Raw genomic sequence first — 22292 nt, forward strand, 5'->3', positions numbered from 1 at the left:
TCAAGCACATGCACCAGCATCTCCCTTTTACAGAATCCTGTTTTATTGGAACAATTGACTGAGTTTAATGAACTGAGAGAACAATGGCAATGCCAGGGCATTCATCACAATGCCTTCCAGATACAATGGAGACCACCTAATTCAGGGCAAATAACTTTCTGTCCTTGTCATACACACACAAAGAAGCCCAAATATACCTGATATTAAGGGTGACTACAACAGTGGCAGTCTACCTAATGAAAAATGAAATATTAGAATATAAAACCCATACATGTTTTTAAGGTGCTCACTAAAGGCAGAAAAGACACCAAGAGCCTCTGCTAGACCACACACCCAGTTGGAAGGAGAACCACGCCTGGAGTCTAGGCATTCATACTGCCCACTGCATTGCTCATTCCACTTGCAGGGAATATACAGAATCATGGGTAAGTGTTTCTGGAAGCATTAGTCTAAAATTTTCAGAGGAACCTGGAGGAAGTTAGATCATACAACTGGGGGGCGGTGCATTGAAAGATGTAAGCATCAACAGATGTATGCATTTGCTAAAGAGACCACTCAGCTATTCAGTAGCGATCAGCTCCTAAAAGGTACGAACATTAGTAGGGGAGGGAGGAACATAACCCAATGGTTCCCTATAAATAACTCTTTAATTGGAATAGAAAGAGAAACAAATGGTAGAAAAAGCTTCTCTGCTTTAGGGGAAGGTCCTGAAGGGTTTGCTTTCTTTGTAAGCTTCACAGTAAGGAGCCTGACAGCATGACAAAGATTGTCCAGCTGAGGATCTTCCCAAAAGCTCGAAAAATAAAGAGAAAATGATGTAATTTCTGAAAGGAAATGAGATGAGCTCCTTTGAGGTTAGCAGAGGTTATCTGTTTCTTCTTGCATTATTTTTTAAATTATCCAAAATAAAAATGCATGTCACAAAAAGATATAAATATTTTCTAAAACTTTCAAAAGTTGTTCAAGTTCATTCAGAATCAAAGAAATACACATTCAAGCACTGAAATATTGAAATGCACGTTTAATCACTGAAATACACTATTACTTTTTACTATTAGATTGACAAATGTTTATTTTGTAAAAGATACTGGTGTGTTGGTCAGGGTGTGGAGAAACAAATGCACTCAGGAAGCATTGATGGGACTCTAAGAGGGTACAACCCTGTTGGCAAAAAGCAATCTGGCAGTTGGTGATGTCTGTTCCCTTTGACTTGGCGATTCTACTTCATAGAAATTGTCCTACACTATATAGGCAAAAACATGTGTACATATAAGACTGCCCACTCTAGCTTTGTTCACAACAGCAAGAGACTAGAAACAACCTAAAGGCCCATCAAGAAAAGACTGGTTAAATACGTTTTGGTACATTTATGCAGAGAACTACCATATAGACATAAAAGAACATGCTTTATCTATAATAGTGTGGAACAATATCCAAGTTATATATATTAAGTTGGGGAAAAACTGGGTACAAAAGGAAATATAGAGTATGTTCCTACTTGCATTTAGAAAGGCAGGGAGAAACTAGGCATGGTGGCTTATGCCTGTAATCCCAGCATTTTGGGAGCCCGAGGTGGGAGGATTGCTTGAGCCCAAGAGTTCAAGAGGAGCCTGGGCAACATGGTGAAACCTGGTTTCTACAAAAAATACAAAAATTAGCTGGGCTTGTTGGTGTGCACCTATAGTCTCAGCTACTGGGGAGGCTGAGGTGGGAAGATTACTTGAGCCCAGGAGGTCGAGGCTGCAGTCGGCTCTGATAATGTCACTGCACTTTGGCTTTGGTGCCTCGGTGACAGAGCAAGACCCTGCCTCAAAACAAAACAGAACACCCAAAAGAAACAGTTGTTGATGTTAATGTAGATAATAGATAAATGTTCTGCAGGGCTGCTGTAGCAACTGTTAATAGTAGTTGCCTCTGGGGAGAGGGCTGAGGAGTCTGTACATCCTCTTATACTCTTTTTTTTTTTTTTTAAGGCTAGTTACTTTTAAAATATATAGTAAAAGAAAGGAAGAGGCCGAGCGTGGTGGTCATGCCTGTAATCCCAGCACTTTGGGAGGCCGAGGTGGGCAGATCACAAGGTCAGGAGTTTGAGATCAGCCTGGCTAATATGATGAAACCCTGTCTCTACTAAAAATACAAAAAAGCCAGGCGTGGTGGGGGTGTGTATAGTCCCAGCTACTCGGGAGGCTGAGGTAGGAGAATCGCTTGAACCCAGGAGACAGAGGTTGCAGTTAGCCGAGGATGCACCACTGCACTCCAGCCTGAGCGACCGAGCAAGACTAGAAAGAAAGAAAGAAAGAGAGGGAGAGAGAGAGAGAAAGAAAGACAAAGAGAGAGAGAAAGAAAGAAGAAAGAAAAAGAAAGAAAAAGAAAGAAAGAAAGAAAGAAAGAAAGAAAGAAAGAAAGAAAGAAAGAAAGAAAGAAAGAAAGAAAGAAAGAAAGAAGGAAAGAAAGAAAGAAAGAAAGAAGGAAGGAAGGAAGGAAAGAAAGAAAGAAAAAGAAAGAAAGAAAGAAAAGAAAAGAAAGAAAGAGAAAGCAAGCAGGAAGGAAAGAAAGAAAGAAAAAGAAAAGAAAGAAAGAAAAAGAAAGAAAGGAAGAGAGAGAAAGAGAAAGAAAGAAAGAGAGAGAAAGGCAGGGAGGAAGGAAGGAATTGGGAGAGGAATTGTTTCCTCACTCCTTTTTTTTTAATTTATTTTTTTTGCTCCCACTCCACCGGGATTTTTCTTCACTCTTAGAATCCTAACAAAATAATACTGAACCAGAGGAAAACTTTAAGTGAATACAATGCTCACACAGGATGGAGAATTCTTGTTAATTGACTTTTCTGGTTATTCGACATTAAACCAGAAAATTCATGTAACTTCAGTCTTTGTTAGGAATACTATAAACTTTTTGAGTTTCTTCTTCTGCCTAGGTAAGTCCTGTCCTGAGAATATGTCACCCTCCTTCGCGCACCCTGCAGTGTCTTGTGCTCGTGGTTCTAAACACCGCTTTTCATGACAGAAGATGAACCTAAACTAATTCTGATTGGTATCTTTTAAGAGTTTGTTGTTATTCAGCATATAGAAATGACACGTTTAAAAAAAAAGACTTCAGGGTGATAAGAATTCTAGTTAGATGAATTTCAGCTACAGTCATCTCTAGGCATATGGAAGAGATTGGTTGCAGATCCTCTCCCTTTTCCTCCCGACATCCTTCCCTGTACCAAAATCTGTGCATATTAACTTGGGGAAAAGCCAGGTACAAAAGGGAACATATAGTATGTTCCTACTTGTATTTAGAAAGGCAGGGAGAAGCTAGGCATGGTGGCTCATGCCTGTAATTCCAGCATTTTGGGAGCCCGAGGCAGGAGGATTGCTTGAGCCCAAGAGTTCAAGAGGAGCCTGGGCAACATGGTGAAACCTGGTTTCTACAAAAAATACAGAAATTAGCTGGGCTTGATGGTGTGTGCCTATAGTCTCAGCTACTGGGGAGTCCCACAGTCTATCCTGGGAAACCCACATATACTCGGGTTTTGCATCCTGTGAATACTGTATTTTGTCGAAAAAAATTCCCCATATAAGTAGACCCATGCAGTTGAAGGGCCAACTGTTGTTCAAGGGCCAACCGTAACTGAACCTCCAGCTAACTAAAATCACATGGAGCCATAACTGTAAGTGTAGCTAAATTCAAGCCCCACTTAGGAACTGGCACTGAGTTATACGCAAGATGAAGAACAAAGAAATAGAAGATATCAACGTAGGTTTCCACAAATTACCATCTTGAATGGGTAACAAGAATTTATATAAGCTTACATATTTGCAGCAACTTGAAAATGATATCAATGTAATAGATAATAGGTTATTTTAGGTAAGTCAATCCTTTAAACATATTCTATTATGATTTCCAAATAGGCCATCATATTTTGAAAGAGTCATCTAAGGGAATGTAATTTAAGCATAACTTGTTAATCACTTTTCAGAAAACATGTAATATTTTATATTCACTTATATTGAGCACATATCTGCCATTCTACAGAGTGTGATAGTTTAACAGGTTTTCAAAGAAGGACCTTTCTTACACTAGGACCTAAACCATAAATGGAAGTGCTCTTAATGTCACTGGAAGATTCAGTACAATTTTATAATATAAAATATAACATCAACTATAAATGTGATATTGTAAAGATGAAAACAACCTCTGAAAGAAAGCAAAAAATTGCTGGGTGCAGTGGCTCATGCCTGTAATCCCAGCACTTTGGGAGGCTGAGGTGGGCGGATCACCTGAGGTCAGGAGTTTGAGACCAGCCTGGCCAACATGGTGAAACCCTGTCTCTACTAAAAATACAAAAAAAAAAAAAAAAATTAGCTGGGCATGGTGGCAGGCACCTATAATCCCAGCTACTTGGGAGGCTGAGGCAGGAGAATCGCTTGAACCTGGAAGGCGGAGGTTGCAGTGAGCCGAGATGGCACCATTGCACTCCAGCCTGGAGGACAAGAGCGAGACTTCGTCTGAAAAAAAAAAAAAAAAAAGAAAGCAAAAAATCTTACAGGCTATGGGCACTATGGAAGCAAAGGTGCTCAGAACATCTGAAAGAATAATGAAGGTTAAAGTTTCTTGATTCTTTCTTAGAGTATCTAGCATAGGGACTAACATACAGTAGTAGCCTCTCAATAAATGTTAACCAAATATAGTGTACATGTTAAATAATAAATGCTTCTTGAATGAAGAAAAAATATGCCAAGTCAGAGATTTTTTTTCCCAGCCTTCATGCCTAAATTGCATGAATCAAAAAAGAGCTGTTGATCAAATTCCCAAAGGAAGGGAGATCATGTTTTGCTGATGGGGGCACAATTAACTTCCACACATAATAGTCAATCCATTTCCCAAGCTACTGGTAATCAAGATCCAGGATTGAATCTAACATAAAATCACCTAAAAGCAAAGAAGCTCTGACATCATTTTGTACCACCGTATTACACTAGAACTTATTTTTAAAAACAAAATTAAGAATTCCTACCCGAACGAGTTTTTCTGAATCCCCTCTCCATTTGCTGACAATGGTGGATGCAGAAATGTTAAAGAAGGTTGTTTTACATTCAGTGGCCACAGCTTTGGCCAGTAAAGTCTTTCCTGTACCTAAAGAGAGACACGTAAAAGATGAGCAGGCATTTCAACTCCATCATCCCCCTGCTTATAGACAGAAGTCAGTTTCACACATAAGGAAGGAAGTGACTGCTCAGCTCTCATGTGCCCCGGTCCTGAAGTGAGGACAGAAGGGACAACTCATCCTCTGCACACACACTTAACACCAACATCAAAATAGGACGCTGTGTTTACCTGGAGGGCCGTACAGCAGTAGTCCTTTCCAGGGGGAAAGAATTCCTGTAAATAGCTGTGGATACTATGGAAACAAGGAACAAGGATGAGGTTTGGTGCTGACACATCAGCCTGCATACTCTCAGCACAGACAAGCCAGGAAAGCTGGAGTGAGATTCAGGTCTCCTTTTTTTGCTTAAGGTCGTCTGCTTCTGACCTAAATAAACAGATCTTATTCATCCCAATTTTATTTTCACGCTCGATTAGAATGCCTGACTTATTTTTTGTGACTTTTTAAAAGAGCAATTTTTTAAGGAAAGGAAAGGTATATGTAGGTACTCTTCCTCTCTGTTAAACAGTTATCTCTTACATGCATAACATCGTTTTCCCCAAACTTCTATATGGAGAGCATTTGGCAATCTTTTGAATGTTGTAAAGCAGGTATGAACTTTAAAATACATACTAGAACCAATTAGTAAAGGTTTATTCGAATAAAGTACAGAGCTATGGTGAAACCTGTTTTGGAAGTTGAGAATATTCAGGGGCAAACGCATTAAGAGACACCAACTCTGAACAGGACATGCGTAGCCTTCAAGGAAGTCTCGCCTATTAGTTCAAATTCAAACAATCTGGGGAAGGTGGGTGGCAAGGGTTGGTAAAGAATGCGGGAGAGGGGTGTGGCAAGGAATATTAGTAAAATTACAACTAGCTATTAGTTTCTTGCTAATCCTGACGTCAAATCTCAACGCATTTGGAGCTTGTAATGCCATGGAGAGAACAAATCCAGGGAATTTCAATGAGATGTTCTATCCTTTTTAAAAGTTTTATGCTATAGTTCCACTTAGAGGAAAAGGTGAGTAAACTTCTATTAGTTCTAAACACCAGTGTATTTCTTACTCCTAAGTCTGAACACAGAAAGAAAGAGGGGGAAAAGAGAATCCAAATGTATTGATTTTTGTCTCGTTAGAGGAAAGCATCCAAAAATCAGGGGCCACATGGGCTCAGTGGTAAGACTAAATAGGTTATTCAATAAAATAAATTCATAATCCTGACAGCAGGAAATTACAGAAAATGGCCATAAATTATTTGTAGCTCCTTTCATCAAGGAGTGGAGCCTATTTCTCCAACATTTGAATCTGGGCCTGGTCTTGTGACTTTGGCCAGTGGGACATTAGCAAATGTAAGAGATTTGAAAATATAAGACTAGCAGAAAAATACACGAGGCATGAAAGATGCTTGTGAATTAGAACTTTCTCTTTCTTGCCTCTTTCTGGGAACCCACTGCCACCATGTGAACAGGACTGGGCTTTCCTGCTAGAGGATGAGAGGTCACATGGAGAGACACCTTGGCTGTACTGCTTGTCCCAGCCTTTTCAGTCTCTCCATCTTTTCTGCTACTCTGGCTGATGGCTCAGACCTGTGATTGAGCCCAAGAACACCACATGGAAAAGAGATGAGCCAGCCCAGCTGAGCCCAGCTCCAACTGCCTACCCACAGAATTACAAACAAATAAATTGTTGTCTTAAGGCACTAAGTTGTGGGGTGGTCTGTTATACAACAAAAGCTAAGTTTTCACTTACCTCTTCATCACCCCATTTGTAAATCAAACATGGAGAGTATTGTTTTTCTATTTTTCTACCCAGTTTGTAAACCGCACAGAGATTTGTCAGTAATAAGTAATGAGCACAACAGGCTGGCTTTGCTGGTCACTGCCCTGGAAGGGGCTGTTCAGTCTTCACAACCAGCCAGAAGCAAAGCCCCAGATGATCCTGGGGAGGGTAGGTGGAGGGGGGGAGTGTAAAGGAAGGATCTGTGGAAACAAAGTGAGAGATTCTCCCCTACCAGAGGTATTTCTACAACAATAAGAATATTTTTAAGGGAGCAGGCTAATTTGAATCAATCTGACAAATTATGTATACTATAGTCTTAGATCTTAAAGTTTCACTTAGCTCAGACACCTGTCTTGAACTAATATGTAACATGATTTTAAATGATCTAGAATGGACCAGGCTTTGGTGCTCCAGGGTTGAGAAAGTGTTGTGACACAAGCAAAATGTTAACGTGTGGACAGAAAATCATCCTGCCCTTCCCTTTCTGATAGGTGTGTGACATACAGCTTGTCCAATGGATAGTGAACAGAAATAACCCCCAAGAGGCTTCCCGTCCTTACCCTTATAGGATACACAACAGCTTCTTTGACTAACTGCTTGGCTGCATCAAGTCCAATAATGTCATTCCACTTTATGTTTGGATTATGGAGATAAATGTCCTGCAATGCACATTTGATCATTTTGTTAAAACTGATGTTGTCCTCTACAGCTGTAATAAACTTGGGAGCAGCAGAATACTTGACTTACAATAGGATATAAAGTGCTGGTGATAAAAACTGTTCATATTTTATACACACACACACACACACACACACACTTTGTAATTTTGGGTTAGTTCACCAAAGGCATGCCGTGAAAATATTCAATGATTTTCCCTGAAGAAGACATTGATAACACAGTATGGTACTTTTCAGGGAGAAAAAAAAAATATCCTAACAATGGACTCTACCTGTTTTGAGTCAATAGCAAACCATACCGATTTATAACCATAATTAAAGAAGCTACAGAATATGCCTTCAACTTACATTAGGTTTTACTGTGCAACATAGTTCCTAGCCAGTGCCTGGCCTTGTTCTTGTTCCTTGATCTCACAAACACTTTCTTAATCTGTCGCATAAAAGAGATAATGCTCCTCTGAAACCAATTTCTCTTTTTTCCCTAGCGATCATTCCCTACTTCCAGCAGGAGCAATTGCTTCTACAAAATTCAAGGAAGCCAACAACTGGGTGAAACTGCAGTTTTCCCCTCTTATAGTAGAGCCCTGTAGCAACCATCTAGGGTAATCAATTACGGTAGCTTTTACTGATAACTAATTTACAGTTTCCAAACTTCAATTTCACCAGACGCCTCAGAGCAGTCGCTAAGGGGCCTTTCTCAGTAGGAGCTGTTTCAGGCAAACTGAATATCTAGAGTGTTTCATCAAAAAAGCCCAAAAAACCTTCTTTCCAAAGTCATTCTGAGTGACTACAGAAAAAATCTGAATCTATTCTTATATTTATGTAATTTTTAATAAGTAATATGTGCTCATGGTCCAAAAATACAAATACATTTTTTAAATGCTGGTGAGATGTTTGTGCCTACTCCGGCTCTCCACCCATCCAGTTCCCTCCACCATAGGAAGTTCATTTTTATTTTTAATTTTTCTTCAAACAGGGTCTCGTTCTGTAGCCCAGGCTGGAGGGCAGTGGCATGATCACCACTCACTGCAGCCTCAACCTACCGGGCTCAAGTAATCCTCCCACCTCAGCCTCAACACAACAGCTTCTTTGACTAACTGCTTGGCTGCATCAAGTCCAATAATGTCATTCCACTTTATGTTTGGATTATGGAGATAATCCAAACTTCCACTTTTTCCCTTAGCGATTTCCTATCTTCTTTACTAACACTTTCCCCACCCCTCCCTCCTTCATGTTCTCAAAGTGCACCTTGCCCCTGGGATGAGAAACTCTTGAGGGCAAGGACTAGTGATCCTTCTGCCTCGGCCTCCCAAAGTGTTACAGGAGATTACAGGTGTGAGCCACTGCACCCAGCCAACTTTCACTTTTATTAGAGAAATTTCTTGTTTGTTTGTTTGTTTGTTTTTTCTGAGATGGATTCTCGCTCTGTCATCCAGGCTACAGTGCAGCAACCTCTGCCTCCCAGGTTCAAGCAATTCTCATGCCTCAGCCTCCCAGGTAGCTAGGACTACCAGCAAGCGCCACCATGCCTAGCTAATGTTCTGTATTTTCAGTAGGGATGGGTTTTTGCCATGTTGGCCAGGCTGGTCTCAAACTCCTGACCTTAAGTGATCTACCCGCCTCAGTCTCCCAAAGTGCTAGGATTATAGGTGCCAGCTACTGCACCTTGTCTAGAGAAAGTATTTATACAAGTGCTTTGGTCATGCATGATATATATAATCCATTATTGGATGGAATGATAGTGAAAGGACTCAGTCTTCCTTACTCTGCCTTTAGAGCCTGGATCTACATGCAGATCCACCAGCCATTCACATTCTTATTACCGTCCTTTCTTAGGGAAATCTTGGAACACAAGGAAAATTCATTTACCTAGGTATTCAAGGCATCCATAGATAACAGCAGTATTTCTTGCCCTCTTCTAGAGTTGAGTTCCACAAGGTAATGTTTAATTTCCCAACTGACAGTTTCTCCTTATATCAATCCAAAGTTATCAGTCAGAATTCAACAGGACTACCTCATGAGGTGGTGAGCTCTCTGTCACTGTAAGCATTCAGGCAGGAGCAGGATTTCTGCCTCCCATACTACTATAGAAAGGATTCCAGATGGAATCATCTCAGGCCACTTCCACTCTATAGTTCTATCCTCATAGTCATGTTACCCTTTTGCAAAAATGGTAATGAGACTACTAATTTAGGGTTATTGCAGCCTGGCTTAGTCCCTCATCCCCTCTCACTGGTAAAAACCCCATAGATGGTCACCCCATCTCCTTTTCTTTGCTATTCATTTACCTCCCTGTCATAGAACAAGCCATCCACAAGCACATGGGATGATCCCATCCTCTGATGGATGCCTTTCTAACGTCCCCTCTTCTATAGGCATGTTTTCAGCCCTGGGTACTGCTCACCGTACCCTTCCTCAGGAGCCCTGCCTCTCTCTACCGGTTCCCCACCACTCCCTGCTTCTTAGGTGGCCCATGGGAAATGTGCACAACCTGCAATTTCTCATGGATGTGCCTATGCCCAGAATAGCTCCTAGCCTCCCTCTTTCACTTTTTCCCTTAGCGATTTCCTATCTTCTTTCCTAACACTTTCCCCACCCCTCCCTCCTTCATGCTCTCAAAGTGCACCTTGCCGCTGGGACGAGAAACTCGTGAGGGCAAGGACTGTGCTCTGACTCATTCACCTTTGTGTCTCCAGCCCACAGCACATACCTGACACATAAGAGGCATACAGGAAACAACTGCTGAGCTGAACAGAGACAGCTCAGGAGCCCTTAGCTTTTCAGAGGAGCTGTGAATTTTTGGGATCATTTTAAACACCCCTCTGAGCCTGCCTAGCTTTCAGTCTTCAATTAAATATGAAGCATTACAAATTAGAAAAATATCCTGTAACTCAGGGGTCTATTTTATTTTCTAGGAACTTGCCCAACGTCACACAGCTAGCAAGAGAAGGATCTAGAAATCAAAGGCAGGTCGGTTAATTCCAAAGCCTATTCTTCACTGCCTTCTGGTTCCATAGTGCAAGCTGGAAAAGTCCGTAGTCTGGATGGTAAAGTCTTTCCTGCTAATTGTGTTTTTCATGGAGATTTTCAATGATGATATCATCAGACTTCCGACATCTCTATTTCTAGGCTCTGACTTTTTAAACCAGATGCAGACATACTTTTTTCTTCTTTAAGAGGCTTTCTTTCCTTGACTCTTGGCTCTGCTATTAAACCTTTCACCTGTCCCTTCATTCCTAAGTCTTTTTCTCTCTCGGTTTTCTTGGCCTCTATCATGAGATGGTGGGCTTTTTATATTGTAATTTTATGATTCTATAATTTATTTATCATGCATTATTGTGCCTCTAAACAATATGAGTGCCTTCGCAAGTGGGGGCACTTTATAAATAAATTATCATATTTATTGTTATTAATAAAAGAAGCAGCCCACAAAGCTCCACAAGCCCCAGCCCGCCTCTGTAAATTTGTGAATTGAATATCAGATCTTACCCGGCTCACCACCGCTGCCAATTCTCGCATCTCACTGTTCATGCCAATAAATGCACTCAGAGGTTTCAGCAGTCGTTCCTGATGAGAGGAGTGGAAAGGCTCACATTACAATATTGCTTCATAATTTAGGAAGAAACCCTGGGCACGCACAGGTCTTGGTGAAACAAACGATGGCAGGTGGCTATGGCCTTTGACTTGATCTCAAGGTTTCACTGTACTCAAAATTATATTTCCAGAGTTCATCTGGATGTTGGCAATTTGAAAGATGAATGTCACATCTTCGCCACTTACTGAGGGGTCTGGATTATGGTCAAAGGTGTTCAAGGCAAGTTCACTGGTCGCTCCCTTGATGGCATCTGTGAGCAGCCCTCGGAAGTCAATGATTTGGCCCTGAAAGGGAGGAAAGGTTATTTATGCCATGAGAGCATAAGAGAAGACTCTTCTTAATAACTCAGTTTCATTAAACCAAGACACATTTATATACCCTGGTATTAGGGCAAACTTCAAGTGAAGCTTTAAAAAGAACCAGCACTAGTATTAAACATGATGATTTCCTCAAGTTGGAGCACCTTAAAAAATTGTAAGTACATTTTCCAGAATGAAGTGGATTTGAATAAAAATTCATGAGTATTTCTCAGTTCCTGACACAGACCATCTGCTTCCTTCCTTATGTGTTAACTTCTCCTGTATGGTCTTATCCCATTAAAATATTACACACACAGAAACAACTCATTGGCACAGCAGTAATGAGAGTTCCTGTCTATGAATTGTGATACACGTTCACCACTCAATAGAGCGCTGTACAAAATAAGTGTGCAAGGTTCTTTGTGAGAACTATTTCTTTTTTGTTATTTTTGTATATAATTTGTATAAATTTATTGGCTATAAGTGGAATTAATTTAATTTCCACCAACAATGTATGAGTTCCCTTTTCTCCATATCCTGTGAGGATTATTTCTAATCTTTTTTTTTTTTCCTTTAAGAGACAGACAGGATCTCACTCCATCATGCAGTGGCATAATCAGAGCTCACTGCAGCCTTAAACTTCTGGGCTCAAGGGATCCTCCCACCTCAGCCTCCCGAAGAGCTGGGACTACAGGTGTGCGCCACTACTCTTGGCTAATTTTTAATTATTACTATTACTTTTTTTTATATATATAAAAATGGGGTCCTGTTATGTTGCCCCGGCTGGTTTCCAACTCCTGACCTCAAGTTATCCTCCCACCTTAGCCTCCCAAAGGTCTGGGATTAGAGGTGTGAGCCAGCATACCCAGCCTATTTCTAATTCTTATAACACTTCTGTTAGTCAGGAGTGACATCCTGGCTTCATAGATGTGAGAGTAAGTCCAGAGAGGTTAAGTGATTTGCCCAGAGCCACAGCGCTAATAAATGGCTTAAGGCCAGGATTTAAACTCACTTAATCTGTCTCCCAACCCACGATCCTTCCAATATCACCTTGTCCCCCCTAGAGGTAGGAAGGAAAAAGCAAGGATGCACCAAAAAATAAAACAATAATAGTAGTTAACATTTATGGAGTGTTTATTCTGTGCTAGGCACTGTGACAAGTCTCTCCTTTCATCATGAGACTTACAGTGGGCACTGCGATTATTTCCATCTTACAGCTGAGAAAAATGAGGCTTGGAGAGATTATAAAACAATTTGCCCAAAGTTACACAGTGGGGGAGCATCTGAGCCGGGTTTTGAATCTAGACAGGCTGACTCTGAAGCTTATGCCCTCAAGAACAACATACCTACTAAATTTGTAGGGAGAGTGTCCTAAAGCTTGGATTCTGATATAGTAAGGATGTGTGCCCCCTCCAAATCTCATATTGAAATGTGATCCCCAGTGTTGGAGGTGGGCCTGGTGGGAGGTGTTTGGGTCATTGGGGAGGAACTCTCATGAAAGGCTTGGTGCTCTAACCACTGTAACTAGTGAGTTCTCGTTCTATTAGTTCACGAGGGACCTGGTTGTTTAAAAGAGCCGGTCATCTCCCTCCCTTCTTGTTCCCTCTCTTGCCATGTGGCATGCCAGGTCCCCTTGCCTTCCGCCATGAGTAAAAGCTTCCTGAGGCCTCACCAGAAGCTGAGCAGATCCCAGTGCCGAATAGAACTATGAGTCGAATAAATCTCTCTCCTTTATAAACTAGTCAGCCTCAGGTATTCCTTTACAGCAATGCAAAACAGACAAACACAGGTACTAACATGGAAATGACAGACCTGGGGTTTTCTGAGATTGGCCCCAGGCCATATACCCTCAGGCAACCTATGGACATATGAAATGCTAGGGAGAAAGCCATCTACATTGTGCCCTGAGGACATTTCTGCTGGTAAGAGGATTTATAGTCAGACTACTTCAAAGGTTAAGTGCTGGGTTAAATGGTCCCTTCCTTGTGAGCCAATCAAAAACATCCATTCTTTTCAATGTTGCCACAAAATAGCTAGGCAAAGTGACTGAAAACACAACAGAAGCAGTGAAGGTGAACAAGGAGACATTTTTCCAAGGGAGGCGTTGATTCCCATGATATCATCTCCAGCAATTACCATGTAAGTTAGGCCCTTACAGGGAGTCAGTTCAGGCCAGTGAGGTCACTGCCCTTCATTTTCAGGGAGATGCTCCAGTCACCCCTCCAAATTCACACACAGAGTTCAGTTTTTCTAAGAGCTGGCCGGAACTAAGTCAGCACTCCAGAGGTTTGAGCACTTGGCTGAAGAAAGAAAGAAGAAGCTTAAAGAACTACAACCTTGGAGAGTATGACCAAGAGCAATATGGTGCTGTTCATTTCCAAATTACATATTTTAATGTACCTTTTGACTACATCCACCCAATCTGGGTCTTTTCTGCTTAAGACGTTATTATTTAAAATCCAGACATGAGATTCATTATGAAAAAGGTAGAAATATCTATCAAGGACAAAATCAACCCTATATCAGCTGAAGTTTCATGGTCCACATGAAATTACATTTAGATCAGGAGCCATCCCTCCAAGGAGAAAGATGACACCACTAATCGAATGCCACGGACAGGACAGAGCAGAATGAGTATGTGTTTCCAACTCACTAAATAACGCAGATGTCTTAGCGCTTTGGGAGGTCCAGACAGGAGGATTGCTTGAGGCTAGAAGTTTGAAACCAGCCTGGGTAACATAGTGAGACCCCATCTCTAGACGAATTTAAAAAATTAGCTAGATGTGGTGGTGTATGCCTGTAGTACTAGCTACTTGGGAGGCTGAGGCAAGAGGATTCGTTGAGCCCAGGAGTTCTAGGGTGCAGTAAGCCATGATTGCACCATTGCACTCCAGGCTGGGTGACAGAGCAAGCCCTGTCTCTTAAAATAAATAAATGATAAGAACGACGCAGGAGGATCATGCCAATGTTTGTCATTGTTATTACAGAATTTTTAAGCTGATGGGAACACTAAAGACAATCTCTTCCGAGCCCCTCAATTTACAAATGTGGAAACTGAGTTCCTTAGAGATGGGGCAGTGCATGCCAGCCCATTCATTCTGAAAGGAGATTCCAAAGAAGAACCCATTTTCTGACCCTCTTCTCCATTTACCTCACAACCAACCTTCAAAAATCACATCGTAACTTTCCTGTTTGACAAAAATAATGTTTTTTTGTTTTCATGTTTAAAAGGAAAAAGAAATTACCCCTTTCAGTGTTAGGTTCATGAGTTTCACTTACTCTTCGTGGGTGGGCATTTTCCTCTCCACTGTCTTTACCGATTCTTGATATATTTAGGCCGAAGTTGGCACTCTCCAGGCGAGTGTTATTAACTACCTCCTGAAGAAAGAAAGACAAGGACACATTGGCTGTGAGCAGCCATGGAGAGATGCTGGCTGTACCTGCCCACTCCATCATGCAAAGTCCAATGCTGGAGAGCAATTCTGTAAATGCGACGTGCACATGTAGTTTAGCCACTTTTGTGCAGACCCAGGAAGATGAGTTAGCTGTCTGCCTGCACTATGTGGAAGGAGTTGTCCCTGGAAGACCGAGAAGATGCCAGGCCATGGGCCCTGAGCAGCTTTTCCAAATGGAGGAAACAGTTGTGCCTCAACCCATCCCCTTTTGCTGGCTCGTCTTTTCTCCTGTGATCAGGGGTGTTTTTGGCCAGGAGTGACTGAGTTTGGAGATACAGCAGAGTCAACCAGCCTCCCATGGGACTCATCCTGCCCCATCTTCACCTCTCTTCCACCTGAATCAGGCTGTAGCAGCCAGAACTGTAGAGAGGGGGAGAGAATCCTTTTGACCAATCAGGTATTGTGATTATTCCTTTCCATTATTTGACATTAATTTTTTAAATTCCTTTTCTGTTTCCATTGGTCCTCTTTCCTTTGAAACCTGGGATGTTTTGTCCTAACTAAGAAGGTTCTGGACATGAGTCTCGTGAGTCAGGAGCCATTTACTTCACTCACTTGCTGGGTTCTCTCCTTGCTGCCCTTCTTGGCCCCCAGAAAGTCCAGGGTGAAGGTCTGAGGTGAGGGCTGACCATGTGCGATTTGGAGAAGTCCAGTAGGAGACCTTCAGACCCAGCCACACCTGAAGTATAGCGTAGGCTATGCCTGGCCTACACTTAGGAACCCAGCAATGTGCTCTGGGACAAGAAGATCTGCCATCTTGGTTAGCTCAGTTACCTCAGGTAACAGTTACCTCAGGTGGGAAGATCACGCTCCACCGTAACCCGGCCCTCCTGCTCTGACTGGGCCCTGGCCCCACCCTGGCCCATGGCCCAGCATCCAGATCAGGGGAAAGACTTGGAGGAGAAAAAAGTCTCCTGCCCATGTTCAGAAACATTAGGAAATCCAGGGATTTGTCCATGGTTTGAGTCCAGTGTACTGGAAGAAAACCTACAATTCAATTAGATCACACAGCAATTTTAAAAGCGTAGGTCCTCAAAAAATAAATAAATGTGACTTTTTTCGTAGGGCTATTTTTCAGCCAAGTGTGCTATTCACAAAGTCAAGCCAAGCCATCCTGACCTCATTAGGATGCTCCTTATTGAGAGATTTGGTGTCCCCTGTCTTCCCCACTGTGGTTTTGGACCGGGGCCTCTGCTGATTGATCTTGGGAAGATTTTGGCAACTGTCGTTCATCACCCTAAGGGAGGGAACAAAGACCTTGAAAGAAATTATTCTAGCCACTTAATTTGAGGTAGTTAAACACCTATTCTTAAGAATAGCACATTTAAGAAAGCTATTGAAAGATATGCACGTGGCCACTATAGGGCCCTTCCACCTATGCGATCCTCCCACTAGGTTCATCCTGGCCCTAACTCCCTCCAGGCTACTCATGGGGTTCTTCTAAGATCCCCTCCTGGAGCCCCCCAACTCACCCTCTTCATTTCCCTTTCACACCACATAGCTTCGGCCCTTCTGCAAATAGCTTTAGTTCTTAAGAACACATTGCTTTACAAGTATTTTTCCGTTGTTCCTTCCACCTTCCTTAAAAGCAGCATTAGACCAGGAGAAAGGTGTGTGAGGGAAAGGAGTCCTCCCATTCAAACTAAGAAACAGTAGGAAATTCAGGGATTGGCCCATGGTTTTAATCCAGTGCCCTGGATGTACCCTGTCTACTTAAAATACATCTCAGAATGTTATGAGTAATAAACATCAAAAGGGGATTATGGAAGGAAAACAAACTTCCTCTCATCAATGTTGTCCCAGACCAATCATATTTACCAAACAAATTTTCATCAACAATTGTTTACTTCAGACAAAACAAACTGATGGGGCTGGAAGTCAGAAGAGTAGCTAACTCTGATGGAGATGGGGAGAATTTGACTGAGAAGGGGCAAAGGTAGACTGCCGGTGGCTGTAACTGTGGTTACAAGAGTATATGCATTTACTGTATACATAGTTATATATGTAGTATGACTGTATATATGTTATATAACCATAGAAACATCAAATCACTTTTTTCACTACATTCGTATAATTAGATATAAAATTCAGTATTTGAATATCCATATGTTTCTGTAGAAGATGCCACCAGAGAGACAGGACTAGCTTTGGGGGCAGAATATGAACTCCCACATTGTTTCTTAGTTCTCCTAGCCCTTTTGTTGCTATATGTGAGATGCATTTGCAGAAGGTTCGTTAGAAGCAAGTCTCTCCGTGTTCCGAATGATCTCAGAGAGCTGCTATTTCAACTTCCTTTCTTTATGGGGATAATAAATGTTCGTGTCTGATATAAATGCACAGCTATTTAGCCAGTAAGACCACCCATGTCGACAATACCACCAATGTCCACATGGTGACACATCTGTGAGTGTTGGTCTCACTGGGGAGAGCGTCATGAGAGGTGGACACTAACAGTTCTTGGGGGTTCTTTTTCTATCTTTAAACTAGAAATAAGAATGTCTTTCTCCGCCCTTTTGCTGGCACAAAAATGAAATAACTATGAAATGAAAACCAAGCATTTCACAAATGCAAACTTATATTAATAGTATTGACTTAAGAGAAGTTATTTATATGTGTGTGTGGAAGTGTATGTGTGTGTTTATGTGTTTGTGTGTGTGTGTGTGTCTGTATTTAAACTTGCCTCCCCATCCTTGTGGAGCTGGCAGGAAGCAGGGACTCTATTTTCCCACTTTGATTTCCCATTGGATGCAACTGATCCCCAAGGTCTGCTTTAACACGACCCAAATGCAAGAGCTCTAATGTACAAAGCAATGCAATTCATTTTCAATCGGCTCTGAGGATTGTAAAATTCCTCTGAACATGGAACCAAATTCACTCTGCTTTGACTTTAACCATTAGTCCTAGGTGCACCCTGTGGAATTTGGCAGAAAAGGCCCAATTGCCCTTTGGAGGGTGAACTGAAGCCTGTTCCTGCAATGTTCTAAGGAGCCCCCCTCCACCAACCCTCTGTTCAAGCTCAACATCTCCAGTTGCTCCAGTCATTCCTAAAGTTACCTGGCTCCCAGATTCTTCCTCAAACTGGTCACCTTCCAGAATAGTGTGACCTCCTACTTTTTGGACACTGTATTTCTATTGATGGGGCTGGGACCATAGTAGCACTCGTGTCTCACTGTTGGCCCAGGTAAACTGAGATTTCCAGCTCTCTGATTTTATAATGGAGGAGCTATTTGTTGTAATTCTTGTTAGAGCTTAAACCTTATTTTATTAAATTTCATCTTGTTACTTTGAACCCATCTCCAGAATTGCCAAGACCTTTTGGGATCCCAGTTCTGTCATCCATCACATTAGATAACCTTTCCTCCTTTGGTTCATCAGCAAGTCTTTAAGCGGGGATTATAAATCTTTTCCAAGATTAGAAAAAGACACTTTGATTTGCTAATAGCCAGTCTCATGACATGTCTCACTTCAGTAACTATATTTGAGTATAAAATTGTCCACAGAAACATCATTCATTATTTTCCTAGTTATTCCTCCTGATTCTAACCATTTGCTATTCAATCTTTACACTTGCCACATACAAACATCTACTCAGAGAGGAGCTGAGGAGCCCCCACACTCTCAAATGGGCCACCGTGCTCCATCCCTAAAGGGAACAAAGCACTCTGACACCATCCACTCACAAAGCATTTGCCAGGGAAGAATGCTGAGAAGGTTCCAGAAAGATAATCAGAATCCAAAAGCCTTCTGAAGCTGGCCACAAATGCTCCTCACGATTTCTATGCATAAGCAGTTACCATGTATTACCAGCGTCTGACTAGCTTTGTGGAAACTATAAATAAAAGAATAACACTTTTGTCAAAGCAATAAAACTCCTCCTACAGAATAGCACAAAGCAAAGGTAGCCCGAGGCCGATTATTACGACGAGTCGGATCGTGGAGCATGCGTGGGCTCCACGGCCATTTTTGTAAGCTGTGCCCACCAGCCCTGTGAGGTGTCCTAGGCCCTTCTTTCTGAGGCTGGAACAAGGGAACTGGAGTCGCAAGGGCAGGGAATGTAGCAGGGGCATAACAGAATCCATACCTCTTGAGGGCCTAATAAGTTGCATGTGATTACAATCTAACCTTTCTTTTTCCAAGAGCATTTTAAGATTTTACACACTTTGTTCACTGCCTGGATGGCTGCATCTTCCCATGAGGTTTTGGCTCTACTGTAATAGCAACAGCCCACAGGTCGTGATGCCCCACAGCTGGCCCTCACTGGCACCTGGCAGCAGCACCCTTGATCCCCTGGGTATTTCTGAACAGCCCTGACAGTGGAGGGGTCTGTGGGAGTGGGGAGAGAGGAATGGGAAGGACACTGAAGTAGGGGGCCTTGTGAGAGAAAGTGTGTACCCAGAAAGGTCCAGAGACAGAGGGGCTCCCATCAGAGGCTACAAGTCCCAGATGAGATTTGGACTTGAGAAGCTGGAGAAAGGAATGCAAGATGAGCTGTGAACAGGGGGGAAAAGCAAGAGAAGAATGGGTTCCCGCAGGCCAGGACTGGCGAAGGCAGAAGTGTAAGGCACCTCCTGGCTCATTGTTGATCTTCAGACAGGTGAGGACATCTGATCTGGGAGTGCTTGAAATTGACTAAATGATGAAAAGAGGGAAAATAATATTTCTTGGGTGCTCACTGTGTGCCAGGAACTCACTATGTGTCCGAGACTTGCTCCATGCTTGTAAATAGCAGAGCCAGGAGTTGAACATGGGTTTTTTAACCTCTGAGGTTCAGACTTTTCATATCACATGGCCTAGAAAGACAGAGCATCATGGGATGCACTTATTTACAGTAAAACCAGGAGAGTGGACAGACATTGGCCCAAATCTGGAGCAGCTGTAATGAGAGAAGTCCTGGGCTGGGCCAGGTCACGTGACTGCAGTCAGTATTGCTGGGAGACAGTCACGGAGCTGTGCTGGCAAAGCTTCTGGAAAGGGATCCCACAAGCTCCTCGAGCCGAGTTGATTAAAATGAATTACCATTCACTTTACCTTCTGGTCTTCCCTCCACTTCTTTGTGGTAAATTATTTTCTGCTGTGACAAAACAGAGATTGGGTGGGAAAGAAAATAATTTTAAGAGTGACAAAGTGATTTTTTCAGGTATGTTTCCCCTTTTTGCATTGTTCTTAAAATCTGTGCTATAACCTTTTGGAATCTAGAGACTTTAAGCTATTCTCATCTAGAGAGAACTGAAATTACCAGCGAAGAGAAAGGGGCCCGAGCTTCTCCAGCATCTCCTCACAGAGAAAGATTGCAAAGGGCTCAGATATTAAACGTGTCAGAGATTATGGACCTGGTGGCAACTCCAATATAGGCTAGCTTTACAACTACCATTTCGTTATGCTTTCATGAACTTGACACCATTTTGCTGTGTTACATGGGACACCAGGTTGATTGCACGAATCTGGCAGGGAAGACTTAAGTCATGCTCTGCAAGTTAAAATAAAAACAATGTGTCCAATATCATAGGAGAATTTGGGTATCATGCTATATGGGAACTAGCCAACTGGAAGTGAGATCATGTCCCTAACAGTGCTGATCACCCTGTAGTTAGGAGTCTGGGCTGTCTCTTCAAGACCCATATCTAACCACCTGCCAAGGAAGTCAAGCTCTGAATGCTGCATTGGAAGGCAGCTCAGATAAAATACCTCTTCGACCTTTTCTAGCTCTGAGATCTGGCCCTGGCTATTTTAAACTGATGTTCCTCTTGGTTTCCCGGTCCCTACATGAAATGTTAAAGTCTGTGGCTTAACAAGTGCCTTGTAAACAGGACAATGATCTCCCTTGGTTTATAATTACTTCCCCCACTTACAGACTTCTCAGTCAATGTTACTACAAAGCACAGGGCCCCCACTTTAGATCTTTCCTCCAGCCAGCCTCGTTGACTGCTAACCTATACTGGGTTTTTGTATTATATTGATCATTATCTGGATTGATGGCTTTCAAAAGCTTTTCATTATCTATACATGAGCTATTAGCTTCCCCAATATTCATTTTCGTAGTTATTTTCAAGACAGATAATAGGTCTCCTAACAACGAAAAAAGTCTTCTGTCATTTTTCCTCTTCCAACAGCTCTTTTCATCTCTAAAGAAATTAAAGTAATGTTAATCATCTGAAAAGTACCTATGATACACTGGGGTTTTGCTTTCATTGCCTGAAAACACATTTTCTCAAACAAATGCCAACATGACTAAAGGGATGTCAATGTCCAGATAATCATATTTCAGTTGTCCGTGCTGGACATGAGAATGGCTACACAATCCTCCTGGCCTACTCTTTTGGTTCAAGGTGAGGGTCTCCATCTATCTGGGAATATGATGAGAAAGATACCCTCATTTTACAGATGAGATAAAGCCTTATCTCTAGAAAATAGCCATGTACCTGTGTCTGATGACTTTTTGACAATTTTGGGGTATTTCTGAAATTTTACAAAATAATAACTCTCATATTCCATCAAAATAGTTTCAAGATCAATGTTGTCACAAACTTCAAAGCGTCGTAACCCCAGTTTAGTTTCTTGCTCCAAAGCATTTGCTGTATCGATATATCTGGCAGTTTCACAGAAGAAAAAGAAGAAATTAACTCAGATGAAAAGAATAATGGCTAACAGGCATTACAAGTCTAAAGGGATGCAATACAAAAAGTAAGCCTATATATAGCACATTAGATGAAAACTAGTATGTGCATAGGAGGTTTGCCTATACAGAGCCCCATATTTGTTAAGTATATTTAACTATTATCTTTCAAAGCAGTTGCCTTTGAAAGTTACATTCTTGTTCTGGTGATGTTACCATTGTTCAGGATGTTTTTGGAAGTGCTTAAAAGTCAAATAAGTAAATCAACCAAGAAATATCTTGCTATTTGTCTTTACTCATTTGCAGCCTAAAATGGGTATTTGCCCAAACTTGGTTACCTCTCTATTCACAGGTATTCATTTTAGGTAACATTTGGCAAAATGATAAAACCCAAATTCAACCCAAATTTGCCATCATTGAAGTAATTCAAATGAACAGGTCTTGAGCACTGATGGAAATTCCAAAGATCTACCAATCAAGATCATCAAAGAACTTTCATTTAAGATAACATCCACTTTGAATGTATTATTTGTTTCTGGTAATTTTTTAATCAGTCACACATTGCACTTCAGGGTGTTTCTGTATAAAAGTAGCACCTTGACCTTTGTTCCTCACTGTCATTTTTAACTTGTTCAGTTGTAAAACTGTCCAATTTAAGTGGCCCTAGCACTAGAAGCAAGGGCTCTGTCTCAAAATCCTCTGAAAGAAGAAAGACTCTGCAGGTCTTAAATTTTAGTTCTTAACT

General features: G+C 41.7%; 1 protein-coding gene across 2 annotated transcripts in view; it reads right to left on the reverse strand.

The window, feature by feature from the left end:
• KATNAL2 (katanin catalytic subunit A1 like 2) overlaps positions 1–22292 on the reverse strand; it is a 59170-nt gene that overhangs the window by 28973 nt on the left and 7905 nt on the right. The window contains exons 2-10 of one of the 2 annotated variants that reach the window (XM_025365182.1): positions 21354–21520; positions 19963–20002; positions 16054–16171; positions 14759–14857; positions 11366–11464; positions 11075–11152; positions 7469–7567; positions 5320–5383; positions 5000–5118 (exon numbers count right to left, since the gene is read on the reverse strand). In XM_025365182.1, the coding sequence (XP_025220967.1) occupies positions 5000–5118; positions 5320–5383; positions 7469–7567; positions 11075–11152; positions 11366–11464; positions 14759–14857; positions 16054–16171; positions 19963–20002; positions 21354–21520 (883 nt within the window). Of the gene's footprint in view, positions 1–4999; positions 5119–5319; positions 5384–7468; positions 7568–11074; positions 11153–11365; positions 11465–14758; positions 14858–16053; positions 16172–19962; positions 20006–21353; positions 21521–22292 lie in introns of both variants that reach the window. The other variant, XM_025365181.1, reaches the window with a different exon arrangement.

This window comes from Theropithecus gelada, chromosome 18 (assembly GCF_003255815.1).
Source record: "Theropithecus gelada isolate Dixy chromosome 18, Tgel_1.0, whole genome shotgun sequence".
Taxonomy (NCBI): Eukaryota; Metazoa; Chordata; class Mammalia; order Primates; family Cercopithecidae; genus Theropithecus; species Theropithecus gelada.